Below are 17,537 nucleotides of genomic sequence, written 5' to 3'. Positions count from 1 at the left end.
AATCAGATGAGTCAGACTTGGTTACAAACTTCTTTGTCATGAGTCACAAGCACATTTAAGTACTGCTATAAGTGCTGTAAAGCATTTCATGTTAGATCTAATGTTTAGCACAACCTCAATATTCTCACTAGTGACACCACGACAACAGAATAAAGGCTAAAGTTTTGACTCACATTTTAAAATTTTGAATAGTTTTTTAATAGCCACAACTCACTAAAAGACTTATGCTGAATATTACCCATGCCTGCCTTTGTGTTAGACTTATTTATACAAGCGATAGAGAACCCCAAAAAAATACAAAAGGGCATTACTGAATCATTTTAAAAAATACTTATTTCTAATTAAAATTTTGCAAAAAAAACTACTGTGATTTTTTATAGCTGCAGATAATGAAAATACTCAAGAATTATTATGCAATTTGACAGTACTGAAGTGGAAGATTAAAAATAATTTTTATTTAGATTGTGGAAGTGTCTTTGTTTTCTTAAGAAGCACAGTATGGCTAGTGTTAATTCTAAAAGCTTGACTTCATTAGGGGAGATACCACAACAAGTTTTCCATGTACAGACCTTGTACTCAAAGGCAGAAAACAGTAAGAACTAAAAATCAGTTATTGTTATAGTTATATATGTAAAAAATTTATAGCCATACAGTGAAAAAACACTTGAAGGCTCTATGTCAACATAGAGTAAAATGTCACAGTATTGATTTCTGCACTGCAGCACTTAAAACCCAACCAAAGCAAGAAACATACTACTTTTTTTTATATAGAAACCTCTGTATCTTGGTATGTGCTGTTGCCAGTAACATGGTTCATGTTGGTAAAACTGTGACTGACTCAGAGGCTGACGACTGCTCTGATTACCGCTGCAGCCTTGGGCTCTCTGCTTCAAATCGTGAGGCATGCTATATACATGGCCAACCAGGGAGCTCTTTCCCCAAAATGAACACTACTGCCTTTTTCACATCAAGTAATTTGAATCCTTGTGATAGGCAAAGGAAAACTGGATAATACTCTGGGTAGTACAGAAGGGGAAAATCCAACTGTAAACTAGTTAGAATCGTTTTCAATAATCTGTAACTTTGGAAGTGTGTATTATCTTTATTATATCCAACAGATTCCATCAAGGACTATGTATGCCCTTCGGCATACCACACAACATATTAACGGCCAAAACCCTCTCAACTAAGACAACTTTAGACTTCAGGTTTCTATTATTTCTTTCTGATAATTTTATTCCAGTAAATACGAAGCAAATTGAAATTAAAAAAAAAAAAAAAAAACAAACTTCTTTGCTATTGGGAAAGCCGCATGACCAGGAAACAATTTGTTTATGAACAAGGAAATATTTATGTTACCTATTAAAAATAAGATGCTTTAATATAAATAGCATTAGAAATGGCTAACAGACAACTTCCTATGAGAGACTGCATCTGTGTGAATCTTCTTTTTTTTCATCTGGAAGTTTCCTTGTAAAGTATTTTCACCTCTTTCTAGTAGTAACATATGACATGTCATACAACCCCTCTATTCTCCAAGTACAAATTTCCCACTATAAAAGCTGCTCCTAGCCCTGAGAAATACAGTATTTCATTGTTTGCTACAAAAATGCCCTGCTTCCAGAACTGCAGAAGAGTTACTATGCTTTTCCTACTTCTCCCTACTTTAACAATAGCTATCCTAGCCTAAGAGATGTCTTTTTGTACAGTGGAAACACCATTAACAGTGAAAACAAAAAGATGATAAAATACTTCTATTCAGAAAAACTCCAGTGGTGAAACAGCAAAAAGGCATTTCCCATAGGAACAATTACTAACTGGATTCTGAGGAGTTATTAATAATTTGTTTAATTTTCTTTTGTACATGAGAATGCTTTGGAATACTGTTACTATTCCTCACAAATCAAATAACATCTTAGAATTCTGCAAAGAAAACCTAAAAACAGTCTCCTACCATAAATTAAATTTTTAAAGAAACATAGCATAATGAAAGATTTACTTATTGAGGAACACCTGTTTTAGATAAATACATTTGGAAACACAGCAGGTTTAAGAGTCCCTTAAAAAGTTCAGCTATTTTAGATTTTTTTCTGTTTGTAAATATGCTGGTTTTCCTACTCTCCAGGAAGGTAAATTGCTAATGAAAGTCTGTGGCAACGCAGTTGAAGCAAATGCTTCTGAAATAGCATTTTTCAATTTACAAAATGTGAAAACATCTTTCAATTAGTAAAAAAAATAGTCTAATATACAAACATTTTTTCAAAAATCAATTTGTGAAGGAATGTAGCGTAATTACCCAGACTCATACCCATCACTCCTCAGATACTAGCACCTATCTCCTCTTGACACAAACCTTTCTATATTAACCCAGAGAAATGCATACATGGCCAGTCAGCCGAAGCAGAATAGTTATTCAGCTTTCCCCATATTTAAACTATCATAAATTACCATATGGACAGCATTAGAAAGAAATTGAAGCATACAAGGAATAAACTATAGTTTCTTTTTATATCAAAATGTACTCTTGAAAATGTGTTTGGCACAGTGCTAAATCATATAGTTAATACTAAATATTGCAGGATACAATAAAACCCTGGAGTTAACTTGTGTTTACACCCTTTAAGGGATAAAAATAAAACGATACCAATTATTCAGAAGTCAGCCTATACAACTGTATAAACAATATTTTATGTCTTGTTTTGAAAACCAATGCTATAGTAAAATTTTACATAAAAAGACTGCAAATAATATAAATGGATTTAAACAGATTTTTACAATAAGAAATTCAAATGGAAACAGACAAGTAACAAAGAGAAGTAAAAAAATTTATTGCAGTATTCGTTCCACCAGATTTGCTGGGGATCCCTTTCTTGTATTATTTCAGGGTGACCTAATACATCAAAATCTACATTTACAAAAACTCCTCCTGCAGATAGGTCATAGATACTGCATGCTTTTTTTTTTTGTTTTTCTTCAACAGAATAAATTATATATCCAGGAGATTCTTCCATTTTACAGCCTGGAAAAACAACGCTTCCCTGGAAAACTGGGCTAAGCTAAAGAAAGCCATCCGCTGCTAGGTTAAACTCCAAGAACACTTTATTAAGAACATTAACAGACTAATTTCCAACATTCACTTGTTTATTTTTTTAAACAGAAAGGTTTTTTTTCAAGATATAAACAATTTTTTTGTTAAACTATAATACAGTGGGAGTAAAAATGAACTGAGAAGTTTCTGCTGCACAACAGCGAAGAAAGCTCCCACAAAAATGTTTACCAAACATTTCCTTCTCTTTTCCCGCGTCCCAGGTTCCATTCTTACTCTTCATTTAACTGATTTTTTTTTTTTGCCAGAAAGTTGGTATTTCAAGTTTGTCTGTTATTTCAATTCCTGTAAATTTGGCTGCATGTACAAATTCATTAGCTGGAAGTTCCATCCTTGGCGGCATACAGCGATCGTAAAGTCTGCACAACTTTATTAGTCAGCTTATTAGCACTCGTTAGAGCAATTTTTTTGTAAATAATGTCTGACTCTTTAATAGTGTCTACCCAAGGCACCAGTTTGCGGCCATCACGGCGCTTAGCCTCAGTCCAGGAGCCACTGTAGGAGCCTGCCATCCACTGAACACTGAAGCCATTGCTGGTTTTCTGTACTACTCTTGCAATTTGTGGTCGGTCTTTGTACTTTGGACAGCAAATAGCGATGACATCCATGACATCAACACTTTCATTCATCTGTGCTGCCAACTCCGTAGAGTCTGAATTTCGTTTTGACCTTCTCAATGACTAAAACATTGGGGGGAAAAAAGACCAAGTGTTACACAAAAAGAACTTTAGTGAAATTATTGCTTTTATTGCTTTTAATCCCTTGACGCCGGGAGTTGGGATTTCCCGGCACACATTCCATTGCCGGCAATGAGACGCACCGCGACCGCCAGCGCCAAGGGGTTAACATATCCTTGTAAAACCACATACTCTTAATTTGTACCCGTGTCTTTATCTCTTATTGATATATAAAATTATATATACACATGAATCATAAAGCTACATAAAAACTTGGCAACAATAAAAAGGATAACACACAGTACATTCCAAAGGAAAATTAATAACTTTTTATACGGGATAAATCTCATTTTCTAGGTTTTCTTTTTTATTGTCTTTTCTGTTAAACTTTCTACAAAAGTCGTATAAACGGTTAAGTAGAGAATCTCTATCTACAAAATGCTTTCTTTCATGTGGATTACATTACTTGGTGTACATTTAATATAATAGACTGACATTTATAAGCACATAAAAATCATTTTACGTAATACGCTGCGAAATACGTTGACTCCTCCTCCGCCTCACCCTGAAGTGCCTCCTCCTCTATCCTCCCCATCACTTTCATCGTCCTCTGTCTCAGCTGCATTGTTTTTAGGGCTGCCTCCTCCAAGCAGCGAGGTAATTGCTTTGTTCCGAGCATTTGTGCTAGCTGACACCTCTCCATCTTCTTCCTCTTCATCAGGATCCAGATGTTCCATAAGGAGCTTGAAACTATTAAAAAACCACATTATTCCACATTGAAACATTAAAAATACATATGCATATCACACTAGATTAAACAAAGAAACAAATAGCAAGGTAAAGAAATGGAGTAAAATAAATGGCAGATGACTTTAAACTTAAACAGCTTATGACTTGTTCTACTAACTTTTCATGTAGAAATCTCTTTTTTTATGTAAAAGCTTTTCTTCTGTGTTTCCAAAATAGCAAATTTTCTCTAACTTATATTTAAAGATAGGGGGATGGAAAGTAAGTAAATACAACAGATCTAGTTTCTGTTCCTATGATGGCAGCAGTCAGGGACATAGTGAACAAGTTGTATGGGTTATACAAGATGAATACTAGAAAATAGAAAATACTCCATAAAAATGAATATCCTTTACTTGAAATCAATTTTCATCATGCTTAAAATGTCTATGTATCTTTGAAAGACAGTCCTGCTAAACATTCTGAAGGGAAGTGGTGACTGAAATGTATCATGTGAGATTAACAGGACCTTAACATTTTGAAATGTTCATCAAATACATCATCACCTACATTCAAATTTATACTGTGCTACATAATACAGTATAAATTTCAGGTTTTTCTGCAAAGAAACTTTACTTACATCTAAGTACTGTTTTACTATACTCCTCTTCACTTCTTCAGTTATCTTGGAATTAGCCATATCACTCCGCAGAAAATCCAGAGTTTGTTTTGGGTGAAAATGCACTCCTGTCTTCCTGTTTATCGCTTTATCATAAACTTTTGCAGATTCAGATGGAGAGTATTTCTGAATTTTACTGTTTAAAGAAATAAAAGCAAAGAACTTTTAAGGAAAGACCAAAGTAATTTCAAGGAAGTCTTCTAAAATCTTCATTATAAGTAGTTATGTTTTAATCATTCCATACACAACAGGCAACCTGGTAAGAAATTAAGTAATTGCTTTTTCTAAGCCAGCCTTTCACTGCATTCAACTTACCACATTTATGTTTCTTCTCTTACACAAATATATCGCTTAGACAATCAGTTACAATCAACTCTAAAAAAAAAGTATTCCAAACTTGATCCTTACAAAGAACTTACTAAATAACAATATGGCCTATGACCTAAATATTCTTACCTGTCAGAGAATCCACAGAGGTTCTTTAAATGCTGTTTCAGCATCAGAAGTAATAATATGCCTTGGGAGACATTTGCAAATTCAATTAAAGGAGCTGAATTTTCTGGTAAACATTTCATCACAGCATTTATATCATTTTCTTCATCAGAATCTGAATCAGAGTCTGCTCGTTTCCGCAACCTCCGAGGCTTAGAAGCTTCCTCTTCACTCTCACTCTCACTACCACTGTTACTGTCACTCTCAGTCTCCTCATCTGATGAAGGTTTTCTTTCCTTTTTTTTGTCTTTCACCATAGACTGCAAATAGAGATGTTAACACACATTCCAAAATTAGAGTAAGTAGCATCATGTATGTTTCTAAAAAATGTTTCCTAAGTTACTCCTGCCTTAAGTTTGCAAGAATTCCCTGAACAATGTTATTAATTTATAACTTGACATTAAACATTAAAATCCTTTATGGCAAAGATATGACAAAAAAATGATCCAAAGTTCACATGTTTTGTAAAAGTGGGTACAGAAGGAACTGAAGTAATGAGTACCCCATTGGCATGTTATGCTTAGAAGACTGCTCAAGTTCATAAGCAGTTACAATAAAATGCAGTAGAGAGCTAAATACAATAAATCAGGAATAAAATTCCATTTTTCTTTCACTCAGACATCATTTGTGCATCACAGAGATTTTCATATGTACTTTGGTACAACAAGTCCAAGATGCTTTTAATTCTTGTTTCATAAAATTCTATGACAGTAATTACTCTGCTGATCAGAGAAACCTCAAGTGATCATACACATTACTAATAATCATCAGTTCTACTACTTTCAAAGCTACAGAAATTCACACATACATTATTACTGCACCTAGTACGATTTTTCATAACACAGATCTTAACATGTCCTAAGCATGATCTCATCCTTTCTGTGCGAGTGCTACCCACTGGTCCCCAGTACTCCCTCTTTCTAGCAGATTAGAAATTGACTTTGCTATGGTGACAAATCAAAGCAGTGTAATTTTCAGGCATGAGCTCTCACTTCTACTTTCTAGTCAGGCTGGACATTCTAGAAATGGGTTTACTTCCTGACAGTTTGCACCTTCTGCTGTCAAAGCTGTCCAGGAAATAAAGACACTGAAGTCCTTCAAGTTGCAAAGGCCATTTTTTAGAGGCTTGTGTACTCCTATAGGAACAGATACTATACCATAATTCAGGTTCTTACATGCTACCTTAAGAAAAGACAGACTGTAAGTTCTTTTCCTGTAATAAACAACCTATTTAAAGTCTCTGAGATGACACACATGCAACTGCCATCAGCTACTTAACAAGAAAATAAACAGCCAACTGGATTTTATTATTAAAATTATACAAACAACCACAATAAACTAGTATTTCCTAATGATTCTGGGCTCACATGCTTCCAGATGCATGCAATTAATTACTATTGAGCCATACCAGGGAATGACAGAAAAATTCATCATTATTTTTTAATAATGTAAGCAGCAATGTATGGAAAGTTTTCAATTAGTGTCTACCAGATGGAGTACAGAACAGAAAGGGTTGCTTGTTCTTTACTCCTGGTCACAAAGTAATGCTACTGGTCAGTATAATAATAATGGTACTGTATTCTCTGAAAGATTGACCAAATTAGAGACAAGTTTATGTTGCCACCATAATAAATACACTAAAATATAAATCCACTTACCTCTTTAAATGACTGTAGTAAGTTGCTACCAGAAACTGACAGTGTAATGTCTATATGATGCATTATAAACAGTGGCTCTTCCTGTGTTTGATAAGGGAAACAGGCTAGATTGTCTGCTATGTACAAGAGCATATTCACCTCTGTTTTCTGCAAGTTAAAAAAAAAAAAGCACATAAAACCAAAACATACAATATTTTAGATTTATACATTTATCCCTTGTTCCTAACAATCTAGAAACATGATCGCAAATTTTATTCTACATGCTGCCCCAAACCCACCTCTAAACAACATGTATATATGCAGAATTCAGTCATACCTGAAGATATAACTGGATACAGATAGGCACAGAATGATGTTAAAGCAACAAATGCATTCTATATAGGCAACATTAGATAGGTAAATGCCTTATGTTATAAAGCAAAATAAAATATATTAGGGAGATAAAGTTATCTAAGTCATAAAAATACATTGCAAAAGGAGAAATTAAGCTTGTATTGCTCTTTAAGTGAAGGAAATGCAATGCTTACTGCTGTATCATCAAAGAGGTTGAGTAAAGAAATTAGAAACGCTCGTCTGTGTTGACGGTTCCCTCGGATCATGGAGTACAGGTGTGAACACAATGCACTGGATGATTCATCATGTCTAAAACCTCTTACAGGATCTTTTGGGCAGGTATTAATTGCCTGTTGTACCTGGTAAGACATCTTCATACCAGCTACTGCTTTCATCTGAAATGGCAATGTATTTATTTTATTTAAATTGTTGCTTTCAAAGTAGTAAACTTACTCTTTTAAAGTAGATGCTCACCTGAAATTTAATTTTCAAACATGCACTGAAGCAATACTACCTTTTGAGTTGGCAAACAGATTAAAATAGAACTTGTGGCAGCAATCAGAATATACTGTGAACTGCTTTTGCTCTGAATTCTGTTAGAAACATGCAGCTAATCTGTTTACCCACTACAGCCAGGTATTCCAATTTTCAAGAGAACAGAAATGTTTTCATACATGAACAGAATATTTTAACATATGTGTATGCCTGATGTCATTTACAGTGAAACCAACAACTGAATTCATCTTAGTACTATAGGACTAACAAACAGAAAATGAAGGACTTTTTGCTGTAATTTCCAGCAGATTTTACTTAGTTCAAGATTCTTGCTCTAGTTTCAGAACAAAACTAAATCTAATTAGGTTGCATATCCAACTCTCCTCATACCATCTATGCTGCTGTTCAGCAAAGTTATCCTTTCATCAAACACAGTCATTGCCAACATAGCATATTTCATTTGTTAGCCTTTTGCCTAGTGGCTTAGGAATCTGAATGCCATCAATAGTGCAATGCTCTAATTGCTCTGATATGAGATGTGAGAAGTCCCACAATGCAGTACACACACTGAACCTCATCTGGGGCCTTCTGAAATAAGAAGAGGGTGCTGATGTGGCTCTATTTCACATCTTAAGCAGAATTATTTGTGCTATGCCACAGCTCCACAAGCCCTCGCTTAGCTGTGAGATTTTCCTTTCATTAAGATCCCTCAGATCTTAACAGCTTCCTATGCCCCTTCTGCTTAGATTACAATTTATAAAGCCTTGATACCTTAATATGTTAATACATATATACTAAGGGCTTCTAGTTTTACAAGGTGTTCTCATGCATAATCCATTGATACAGCAAAATCATTGCTAAATGCTATGAAACAGCTGTCCTCACATCTTATCAAATTAATGCTCTTAAATACTATTCAGTGAGGAAAATATTACTGTGAATTATAAATCAAAGGAAATTTTGGACTGGAAGATACACTTCAAATCATTAAATGTTATTTTTAAGAACAAAAATCTCCAAACTGAGAAAAGAGTAGAGATCATCTTTACAACTGCTTATGTTACTGTTTATTGTTTATACTCTTTATTCTGCACTTGAGGCCTATTCAGGTGATAACCTATTAGAGAACGTACCAGTATTTTGCAAGATGCTAAATTAGAATTACTTACATGAATGAACCCAGCATATTTTTTGTCTATTTCCACCAACTGCTGGTCAGCTTTATTTCGCATAGAGGGCTCTGGATCTGTGCCCATAGCAATTAAGTACGGCACACACTTGGAAAAAAACAAACAAAACAATTATTTCACAGTCACTGTACCTCCTCTTTCTCAGTCTTTGTTCTTCTACAACACTACTGTTCTTGTTATATTCTGACTAACTGCAGAAACTAGAATAGGAAGCTCTATGCAATTTATCACCTGACTACTTTTTGCAAGCAAATAATATAAAATACAAGAATTTATAACCAGCATTATAAATTACAGAAGTTGTGAGAAGTTTCAGGTAATATTTCTCTTGCTTTTCAAAATCTAAAGTCAATTTTGAGTACAAAAATTGCCATTTAAAAAAACTCAAACCACCACTACTGACTGAACATACACAATGGATGCAGTATAAAAAATGGTTACAAAACCACTATGTAAGCAAAGAATAATGGAGATGATGACTGAAGTTCTGACATTGACTGTGGAATTTCATAGCGTCTGGACAAGAGGACTGAGGTGGACACATGATGACACATATTCCAGGATAAAGAATCAAATTAAGAAAACAACCTGGCATATTATCAGAAACTCATAACAGAAATATGCTCCAACGTACATTTGTAAGTGCTCTTTAGGCACTGGCTGGGCTTTTTACGTCTTGATTCAAAACCAGAAAATACAGCATTTGGAATCTCACTTGCTGGCTCAACAACATAGGAAACAAAAATTTGCTTTCTGTAAAAGCCCTCTTGCTACAATAAGAAATTACTGTAACATAGGCAGAAAAGAAAAACTGGAAATACATGTAGCAAACGTGAAACCCTCTGAAAACTTGGAATAACCAAACCTTCCATCATAAAAGCCTGCCATACCTGAACAGGATGGATGAGACCTTGGTTTAACGTCAGTGCAATGACATTTAGGGCGAAGTGACGTACGCTAGACTGAGTATGAAAGAAAGCCTCAAGGACCTGTTTGAGATATAGCTGCATGATGGAACTACTCATCCCTGAGGAAATATCACCCATTTCTTTCAGGTCTTCCTGTTTTGCTACTTTTTTCCCTGTAAAAAGAACAAAAGCATACTCACCACAGTATAATCATTTACTTTTCCATTACTTGATTCATGCTGATATTTAAGCTTTATAATACATAGACATTTCAGTGGTCTTAAATGGCTTTTTAATCTCATGAAACACAGAACAGTCTGATGGTAAATATACATAAAAAAAACCTAGAGAGACGTGACTTTTAACTAAAGTGTTGTTCCTTAATAAAGGTTTTTAATTTTAAAATTTTTTTCTATTTTATTTATTATTTACTGTCTGCAAATGAACCTTAGAAGAGACTGATTAGAAGTATTACTACAATCATTACAGCAATTATGCATTCTGGATTGCTTTCAGGATTTATACAACTTGAAAGTAAATTATATACCTATTATATGTGCATACCTATGCATATAATGAATTTTTGAAAATAATTTTATAAAACTTTTGGGTACAAAATTACTCATCTGATAGCAATCTTAAAGTGACTCAGTTCATATTTATAGTAACTGTATGAAGAAAGATAGGTTTTGTGTGCCTCATAAGCACAAAAGAACTCAACACTTACAGTCTCTGTCTGCCTGCTGCATACGTGTATCCTCCTCCTGCAAGTAGGTCTGGAGATTTTTTAACACCTGGATTTTTAAGTTTACTGAACAGTTCTTATCTGAAAGAATACTGTTGTACAGAGTCTTCACTTCCTGTTCAAACATTAAACTTGGGTGTTGTATAAATGCAAATCCTAAGGATGGGAAAAAGAGGAAATATTCCATATTATTATCTTCTAAAAATATTATTTCTGCTTTTTCAGTCTTCAAAACAGAGGTATGGAATTCATGTCCTCCCAACAGCATAGCTTCTTCTAGATCAAACAGTACTGCTTTTCTATAGGGACAACATTCATAGATTTTAAGAGTTCTGTTAGCCATGACAGTTCTATCCATGACTGTCTGATACAGCAGCTGCACTAAGAAAAGTTATACAGGTCTGAAAGCACGTCCAGTGTAGTTGATTGCATCTGAATGACCATGAGCTCTCACAAGGACAAGGGAGGGGCACTACTAAAAATTACCTGTTGTTTTTCTAATACATTTGGAGAAGAACATTTTGTGGAAACTGTGAAGATTTATTCATATAGAAGCAGAACTAATGTAGAAAAATCGATAAATATCATAAGTACTTTAAAATAAAATCTTGAAAGGAAAAAAAAAACACAATGGTAAACACATTAAAAAGTTTTATATCTTGCTGTCAATATTCACGTAACTACTATCAATGTCTTTTCTTGAAAATTATCTGAAGTGTTCCCACGACTACATCTATTGGAAGATACACACTATAGAACTGTTTTTAGCTGGAGCCTTACCCTTAGCAAGCTTACTGGTTTCTCTGACTCCATATCTGATAAAACTTTCCTAAATTAATGTCAGTATATAGCATTTTAGGTCGTGTATGTAGATTCCGAAGTGCTGCTGAGAAACTCTTTAAGAGTATCATGAAACAGTAATGGCAACATACCACCCCAATTTAAATTATATTTAACTACTTTTTTATTATTATTAAGATTGTTAAAGAAAAGCTGACATTACATGTATTTTTTATGACACAGGAAACTAAGATTCTGAATGGACACTCAGAAAACATATAAACATAAAAGAAGATTGGGAGGAAAAATGAAAGCAAATAAACTATGCAAAAGCAATGTATAAAAATAGCTGAAACAATGGGATGACTGAGCCAAGTTTTTAAAACTGGTTCCACACACATGGAAAAGAGTGCAGGTGAAGGCCAGGTTAAGATCTCAGTGTGTTTAAGATCTCATTTCAGTCTCAAAACAAGAAGCAGAAAGAAGCAGGTGAGGTGGACAGGAAAGAGGAGAAAAAGGAATGATGACTGTCTTTGAAGTATGTGGCATAATTGTGCACTCTATATAGATGTATGTTGTTGTTTATGACTTGACCACCTCTGAATAAGTCCAACCCATTTCTTAAGGTAAATTTTAAAAATGAAAAGCATGTTTGTTAGATATTTACAGGTATAGCTAAATTTACTAATAATATGTCATATTCTCAACCTGCCTTGCAAGTACACAGCTGCAGGAGAAGCATAACCATAATCCTTAATTTATGGCTAAACTTAATCCAACAACAGCCAGTGACACATCCCAAAGCAAAGGCTGAAACCACTCAATGTCCTTACTGAAACAACACACCAATAATTGCTAATAGGAAAGAGCACACCCTTCACATGATGCCTTTTCCTATGTATAAATGTTGAACTACTTAGTCCTTTCTACCTTAACGCTGCACACATCGAATGGCTTTGACAACTTTGCACTGTCTACCACATCTCCACACACACCATAGTTACCCTCCAGATGGAAACTATGTAGATGAGATCAATATATCACTCAAAACAGTTTTCCAAGGTTTAATTAAAATAAAGACTGATAGATTTACAGGCAGAGAAAAAAAAAATCTTAAGATACCTACTGACAGCCACCCTCATTTTCCCCTTTTGCCCAAACTGATCAAATTTCAGTATATAATTTGGAAACATTTTTAGTGAGTGCAACATTCTCACACCCAGGAGCAAAGCAATCATTTCGGACGGTCCATCCCATGTGCAATATTCTGCAGTGGATAATTAAATTGGACTGGACTACAGTAAGTGTTGTGAACCTTTATGTAATGCCTAGAAAAACTCCAACTAGTCCAGAAAACCACAGCATTACTCCTGCAACAGAGACAACTCTAAAGTCATTAATCCCACTCAACTGTCTGAAATGGTTTACCATAGAATATGAAATCAATATTCAGTCTTGGTCCTTATCATAGAATCATAGAATAGTTAGGGTTGGAAAGGACCTTAAGATCATCTAGTTCCAACCCCCCTGCCATGGGCAGGGACACCTCACACTAAACCATATCACCCAAGACTTCATCCAACCTGGCCTTGAACCCTCCTAGTCTGAATTGAAGAGGCCACCTAAACAGCAACACAAAGCAGCAAATTCTTGTCCAGTTAAACCAGAAACTCACATGCCTAGAGCACAACTTTCTTTAGACTAAGCCATAATCATGAACTAAACTCTTCCAGAATCCAAGGCCTATCTGCCCAAACAAGATTCTCTCATATGCACAGCTTTTGTCCTTATGAGAAAACGAATGATACAAAACACTCAATGGTCAAACGAGGCGATTCTCCTCTACTCCACTCTTCTGAGTCCCTACCTGCAGTACTGCCTCAAGCTCCGGGGCCCCCAGCCCAAGAGGTATATGGACTTGTTGGAGCAAGTCCAGAGGAGGCCATGAAGATGCTCCAGTGGTTGGAGCACCTCTCCTATAAAGACAGTCTGAGAGAGCTGGGGTTGTTCAGCCTGGAGAAAAGATGACTCTGGGGAGACCTTAGAGGGGCCTTTGAGTATCTAAGAGGGCCTACAAGAAATCTGGAGATGGGCTTTTTACGAGGGCTTGTACGGACAGGACAAGAGTGCTAAAAACTGACAGAAGGTAGATTTATACTAGATATTAGGAAGAAGTACTTCACTGTGAGGACGGTGAGGCATTTGCACAGGCTGCCCAGAGAAATTGTGGATGCCCCATCCCAGGCAGTTTTCAAAGCCAAGTTGTATGGAGCTTTAAACAGCCTGGCCTAGTGGAAGGTGTCCCCCCCCCGTGGTACTGGCATTGGAACTGGATGATCTTTAAGGTCCTTTCCACCTCAAATCATTGTATGAATGGCAGTGAATGTACTACTGCAAAGTCACTGAAGTACCATATTAATGCCTTCAGATAAAGAATCTATTAAAAAAGTTAAATAGAGGTAAAATGATGAAACTAACTGTAATACCTAGACTATGACAACAATCTCAATGCCTCATCAAGTCTCACAGAGCACACCCAGTTGGTATAAAATACCAGAATTCCCTTGACTCCTGCAGAATATCTGCTCCTACACTTAAAATACTCAAGTTTTTCCAGCACATTTTCTAGGTCTTCTCTAACCATACCTTACAGACTGAAAAGGAAGATTGAATTACAATGTATTTGCATATGGAGAAAAAATGACTTGTAGAAGCATGCAACTGGCAACTCTTTGACAACTTTTCTACAGCTGGTTCTCAAATAAAATATGCAGTAAACTTAAGACTTTAAACAAGCTCCCTTGCCATCACACAAACTCATGTGTTCCTACTGATACACATGGATTTTTACTAAAGCAGAATAATCAAAACTGTAATATTTCTTACCAAGGCCAATAATAGCTTTTGTTTGTACTTCTTCATCTGAATGCTTTGTAAAATACATCAGCAGTTCCAGTACTTTATCCTTAATGTTAACCTGAGCAAAATAAAACAAAAATAAGAGCTATTTGAAGATAAAAGATTTTTTTAATCTCTTATAAAAACACAAATATCAAAAAGAAAAGCAGAAACACCATCATACTGCATGACCTTTGCAAAACCATGTAGTTAAAAATCAAAAAGCTGTATTGTATCCATCAGGAAAAATTAAAATCACTAGATATAATGTGCTTTCACATTAAAGTGGAACATTCAATATATCTAAGACATGGAAAGTAAATACAAGTTATTTTACCTTACTGTTGCCTTTAAAATCTTCATGATCAAAATCAAAATGCCGACACAGAGCACCAACAGTGAAAAGTGATCTAAGGAGTGCTGGTTTATTAGCAGTAAGTATTGTACTGTTTGGGTCTTCTTGGTGTTGACTTTTTAATTTTGAAAGTGCACCTACAGCAAGATAGAAGTTTTGATCACAGTGTTTAGTCATAGTATATCACTGTGGTAAGACTTTCAGCCAAAACTGAAAAGTGAGAATTATGTGCTGTGATTTTACTTACCATAGTATCTATTAAAACAGGCCCATACAAATTTATAGTTTTGGGTGACCTTGTTCACAACAGCCCCAAGACAGCTCACACAATGTTGAACAACCTAGGAGCAAGAAAGAATAAATGAAAAGATTTTGTGAAGTTATGTAGGAAAATGTTACGCTGAACTAAACCCAATGATCCAATACATGTAATGTCCATCTCCTAGATTGCTTCGAAAACCTGCTCAAACTCATCAAAATATAGCAATGCATACAAGCTCCAGTAAATCAAGTACAATAATTTTTCATGGCTCAAAAATAATCTTCACAACGAAGACAGACTTTTTAAAAATAAAAAGCACATAATTTACAACATAAAATTGAATCTATGGAATAGTAGCAATTAAAAGCTTACTGTCATGCCGTATTTGATGATGAGTTTCATGAGGTCTTCCTCAATAGTGGCAAGAAAGGTCTCACTTGGGTGCTCCATTAGTGGCACTACAAGCTCTAAGATCTTTGCAACATTGCAGATCACCATGAAATCATTCTGGGTCTGAAACAACAGTATTTATAGTGTTCAATATTTCTGGTAATTTTACCTTAAGCTAAGTATTATTATTATGCACTGATAGTTAAAAACTCCCAACTCATATATGATATTTAGTAAAGAACTAAAATAATATTTATATAGTTTACAACTGCTATTAAATTCCATATTATTATGAAAGCTAGTTCTGTTTTCCACAGAACTTTTATGAAAAAAGAAAAAAATATGAGCAGAACTTCATCTCTCATTAATGCTGTGACAAAACTGAAAACTTTTGGTCCTGATTCTTTTTGAGTCCTAAAATAAACCCTTTTCCTTATACGTGCACACTACATAATGCACAACACATGGAAGCAAGTGTCAGCAATAAAATGAAGCTGTGCTATGACTCAAAGTGCCTTAAGCAAAATAGATAATAATGCTCACAGATGTAGGAAATACAATTAAAATTACTGGTTTGCATTATCATGACTCTGTATGCATTGTAAGTGAGGAATCTATAGAAAAATATTTGTTAAAGGCACATCCTGCTAGAAACTGACTTTTTTTAAAAATCTAGCCCACTGATCAGGATAGTATAATTCCTAAATTCTACTATCAAGCTATTTAACATATTCAAGGTGACAGTGACAATTCTACAAGTGATCTCAACCTGTACAAGTATAAAACCACTGTAACCCCCTAAATGGGTTGCAGCAAGTAAATCACCAGAAACCCTTTCCTATGCTATTTGATCAAAATTAGCTCTAGAAGTCTGTAGTAAATATGTCTAGAGAAAGCTCCAGGGATGAATGTGGAAAATGGCAGGCTATACCTAAAATCTAAGCAGATAACAGTTATTCTCAAGCCTGCCCTGGGCTGCATGATTCTGCCCTGCTCCTTCTGCTAGATGAGGGGTTCATCAGAACCTTCACTGAGCCAACTATGCTAATCAGTAAGGCAGAAAGTGCTGCAATTTTTCAGAGGCCATTTTACTGCAGGGTACGGGGTTCAACATTTTATATGTTTATCATTTTTGTGAGCTAACTGTTTTACAGGCGAATACAAAAACATTAGAGCTAGAGAAGTGAGATAGGAAGTATGGAAGAGGACAGAGCAGGACATTTTCCTTCTGATATATTTGCTCTATGTTAGATCACTCTTTCTTATGGAACTGTACCTTTAGTCTTAAGTCTTAACATTCTTATGTTAAATATTAATTACTTCTAAGACTGTGACTAGAAACCAAAACAATTTAAAGAAGTTATTTCATAACAGGTGAAAACCTGGGTCTTAAGTCCTCAAGGGAAAGAGGCAGCACAGGTTTCACTTTCATTTGGCTGTAAAATGTGGTGGTAGAGTGTGAGGAACAGCTTAGAAGCTACAGATATCATCAAAATAACTAGTATCTTCTGAGGCTAAGGTGCCCATAAAATAAAAACACAATTTTAATTTTCCTTTTCCTACCTTCAATTGCATCAAGTATACAAGACAGCCATGCTTAACTATCTGGGGGAAAAAAAGACTGATTTTCTCTACTTACACTACATTTAGTGGTCAGGTACGGCTGCATGGTCATGGCATGTTTGACCATTAGCTGGGGCCTGATTTTGCTGAATAAGAACAAAGTGGTTATGCAAGCAACCAAGCGACCAGAATTCACACCTTTGTTGTCAGAATCTGCAAAAGATTAGAAAATACGAAAAAGTCAAAGTATATTTTAGCAATGAAAAATATATACCCTAAA

The 17,537-nt window shown here is 35.1% G+C and overlaps 1 protein-coding gene across 1 annotated transcript in view; it reads right to left on the bottom strand.

The window, feature by feature from the left end:
* Positions 1-2,650: 2,650 nt before the first annotated feature.
* Positions 2,651-17,537, bottom strand: part of NIPBL (NIPBL cohesin loading factor) — a 152,613-nt gene continuing 137,726 nt past the window's right edge. The window contains 13 exon segments of the mRNA XM_034072647.1: positions 2,651-4,533; positions 5,151-5,324; positions 5,645-5,940; positions 7,339-7,485; positions 7,866-8,066; positions 9,336-9,443; positions 10,247-10,437; positions 10,992-11,165; positions 14,676-14,766; positions 15,025-15,179; positions 15,290-15,383; positions 15,677-15,817; positions 17,334-17,470. Of these exon segments, the coding sequence (XP_033928538.1) occupies positions 4,344-4,533; positions 5,151-5,324; positions 5,645-5,940; positions 7,339-7,485; positions 7,866-8,066; positions 9,336-9,443; positions 10,247-10,437; positions 10,992-11,165; positions 14,676-14,766; positions 15,025-15,179; positions 15,290-15,383; positions 15,677-15,817; positions 17,334-17,470 (2,099 nt within the window). The 3' untranslated portion in view covers positions 2,651-4,343.

This window comes from Melopsittacus undulatus, chromosome Z (assembly GCF_012275295.1).
Source record: "Melopsittacus undulatus isolate bMelUnd1 chromosome Z, bMelUnd1.mat.Z, whole genome shotgun sequence".
NCBI lineage: Eukaryota > Metazoa > Chordata > Aves > Psittaciformes > Psittaculidae > Melopsittacus > Melopsittacus undulatus.
The sequence above is the reverse complement of the archived record's forward strand: the minus strand, read 5'-3'. Positions and strand labels throughout refer to the sequence as shown.